The sequence below is a fragment of the Plasmodium reichenowi genome, chromosome 11 (assembly GCF_001601855.1).
Source record: "Plasmodium reichenowi strain SY57 chromosome 11, whole genome shotgun sequence".
In the NCBI taxonomy this organism is placed as follows: Eukaryota; Apicomplexa; class Aconoidasida; order Haemosporida; family Plasmodiidae; genus Plasmodium; species Plasmodium reichenowi.
In genome coordinates, this window is record NC_033656.1 from 90,018 (window position 1) to 92,796 (window position 2,779).

The following is a 2,779-nucleotide window of genomic DNA, read 5'->3' on the forward strand; positions in this document are numbered from 1 at the left end:
AAGGAAATAACTTCACATAATTATCATTTCCTCATATATACATTTTATTTTTAAATAAAATCTTTTCCTATTTTTTTTTTTTTTTTGATTGTAAAATAAAATACCTATATAATTAGATAATTTAATTATATATATATATATATATATATAATATCAAATTTGCTTTATTTTATTTCATAAAGTAAAAATATTATCCGTAAAATACCGTCCCACGAAAATGTATATTATATATATTATAATAATAATACTACTACAAATTTATATGTGTAAACTAATATAATATATATAATGATATATTTATATATATATATTCCGATTTGACAAAAAAAAATATATATATATATATATATATATATATATATAATATTGCATATAAGAATAAGAATCTTTTGACTATATAATAATTATTAGATCTAATTATTACATATAATATTTTTATTATTATAATAAAATAAATATAATATTATATATATATATATATATATATATATATATATATATATATATACATATATATTATATTATATTTTTATATTCAGTAATACTAATATATGAATTTCTCAAATTAAATAAATATTTATACGTTATATATTTTATTATATTTGTACAAATAAAAAAAAATAATAATAATAATAAAATAATCATAATATATCCAAAATATAAGCGTCTTTACTTTTATGTCCATAAACTATTCATATTTAAAAAAATATATATTAAATATATATATATATATATATATTATATATATATATGTTATACATATTATATATATTCATATAAAAATAATATGTATGCTTATTAATGTTTTGACTTTTGAAACTCTCTTCCTCTATTTCACGTTTAATTTTATTTCCTTTATTTTATTAATATATTATAATATATTATATTTTATATATACTTAAATATTTTTTTTTATATAATATTTAAAAATTATTATATTATATTATATTATATTTCATTATAATATTATATTATAAAATATTCGTTATATATTTATTTTTACATCTTAAAAATTATTGTATGTATACAATAATATAATTTCTTTTTCGTTTTTTAATATTTTTATTTTTTTTTTTTATTTTTATTTATTTTTTTTTTTTTTTGCTTGTTCTTGAAAATATAAAATTAATCAAAGAAACAAAAAATACCCAATCGAAAAAAAAAGAGATCACATGATTTCCATATTTGATATTGAAACTTAAAAATATATATTAGAAAGAATAATATTTGCATAATATATACATATATATATATAATATATATATATAAAATATATACTTTTTAAAAATCGATACATTTTTTTTTATAATTCAGATAGTATTATTTATATAACAAAAAAAAAAGTGGAAATAATAATAATATTGTTTTTCCAAGAAAAAGAATAAAATTATATAAAAATATTTTTATGTTCACATAAATATATATATATATATATATATATATATACATATATATATTCTTATTTTTCATTAATTTATTTTATATGTTTAATATTACATTTTTATACCACTAAAGAGAAAAAAAAAAAAAAAAAAAAAAAAAATGAAAACAAATATCTTTTCATGCGTGATATCCTTTTTTATTTTGTTGCTTTTTTGTAAAGCTTACAATACTTCGTCCTTACTAGAAACCATAAAACATGATCTTCAAATTGTAAATAATTCCAACTTTAATACAGTAGTAAATAAGTTTAGGAATGAAAAAGTGTTTGCAGTTTTATTTTTTAAAAAGTCTAACAAGAATATAAAAAATATAATAAAAAATTATAATGATGTAGCATCGAAATTTAAAGGAATATTAACATTATGTGTTGTCGATTGTGATGAAAATTCAACGTTATGTGAGAATGAATTATCATTATATGTACCAGATTATAAGACCAGTAATACACATCACTTCTTAATCTATCCTATAAATCCAATGCCAAAATTTGTATTTAAGGATGAAATAACAGAAAGTAATATTAAAAAATATACATATTTAATTCCTTCAAAAATTGATATTATTAAAGATACACAATCATTTAATGTATTCTTATCAAAACATGAAAATATGCCAAAAGTACTTATATTTAGTAATAAAAAAAAACCCAACTATGTACTTAATGCACTAAGTAATAGTTTTAATAAAAAATTAATGTTTGCATATATTAATAATGAAAATGAAGAATTAGTTACTAAATATAATGTAAAAAACCTACCAACCATATTATTACTCAAAAAAAATAAAGTTGTTGATACATATAAAGGAAAACAAAATTATATTAACATATTTGACTGGCTTAATGTATACTCTGAAACATTTGTCCTAGGAGGTGGTTTCGATATATCTCCAGATAAAACTAACGAAAAACCATGGAAATTTGAACTAATTCCAAAATTTACAAAATTATCCCATGGAGATATATGTTTTAAAAAAGCTGACAAGGGATTGTGTTTAATTTATTTAAAAGAAGGAGAAAAGTTAGAAAAAAGTGAAATAGACATGTTACTCTCCTTAAAGGAAAAATTCAAACCACACATAGACGGACGGTAACAAAAATGAAAATGAAAATAAATAAATAAATAAATAAATAAATAAATATATATATATATATATATGTATGTGTATTCATGGGCGAAGTTATTATATAATATTACATATAGAGACACTCATATAATAATATTATTTATGTATTTAATTTAACCTTACTTATTGTATATCACATATGAGACATTATGTATTCTCATTTTTATGCATCATTGTTATATGTATATATAAATTAATACTAATATATATA

The 2,779-nt window shown here is 16.2% G+C and overlaps 1 protein-coding gene across 1 annotated transcript in view; it reads left to right on the forward strand.

Moving 5' to 3' along the window:
* Positions 1-1,542: 1,542 nt before the first annotated feature.
* Positions 1,543-2,779, forward strand: part of PRSY57_1102900 (conserved protein, unknown function) — a gene marked incomplete at both ends in the record, with an annotated part of 1,634 nt that continues 397 nt past the window's right edge. The window contains one exon of the mRNA XM_020114914.1: positions 1,543-2,531. Within this exon, the coding sequence (XP_019970283.1) occupies positions 1,543-2,531 (989 nt within the window).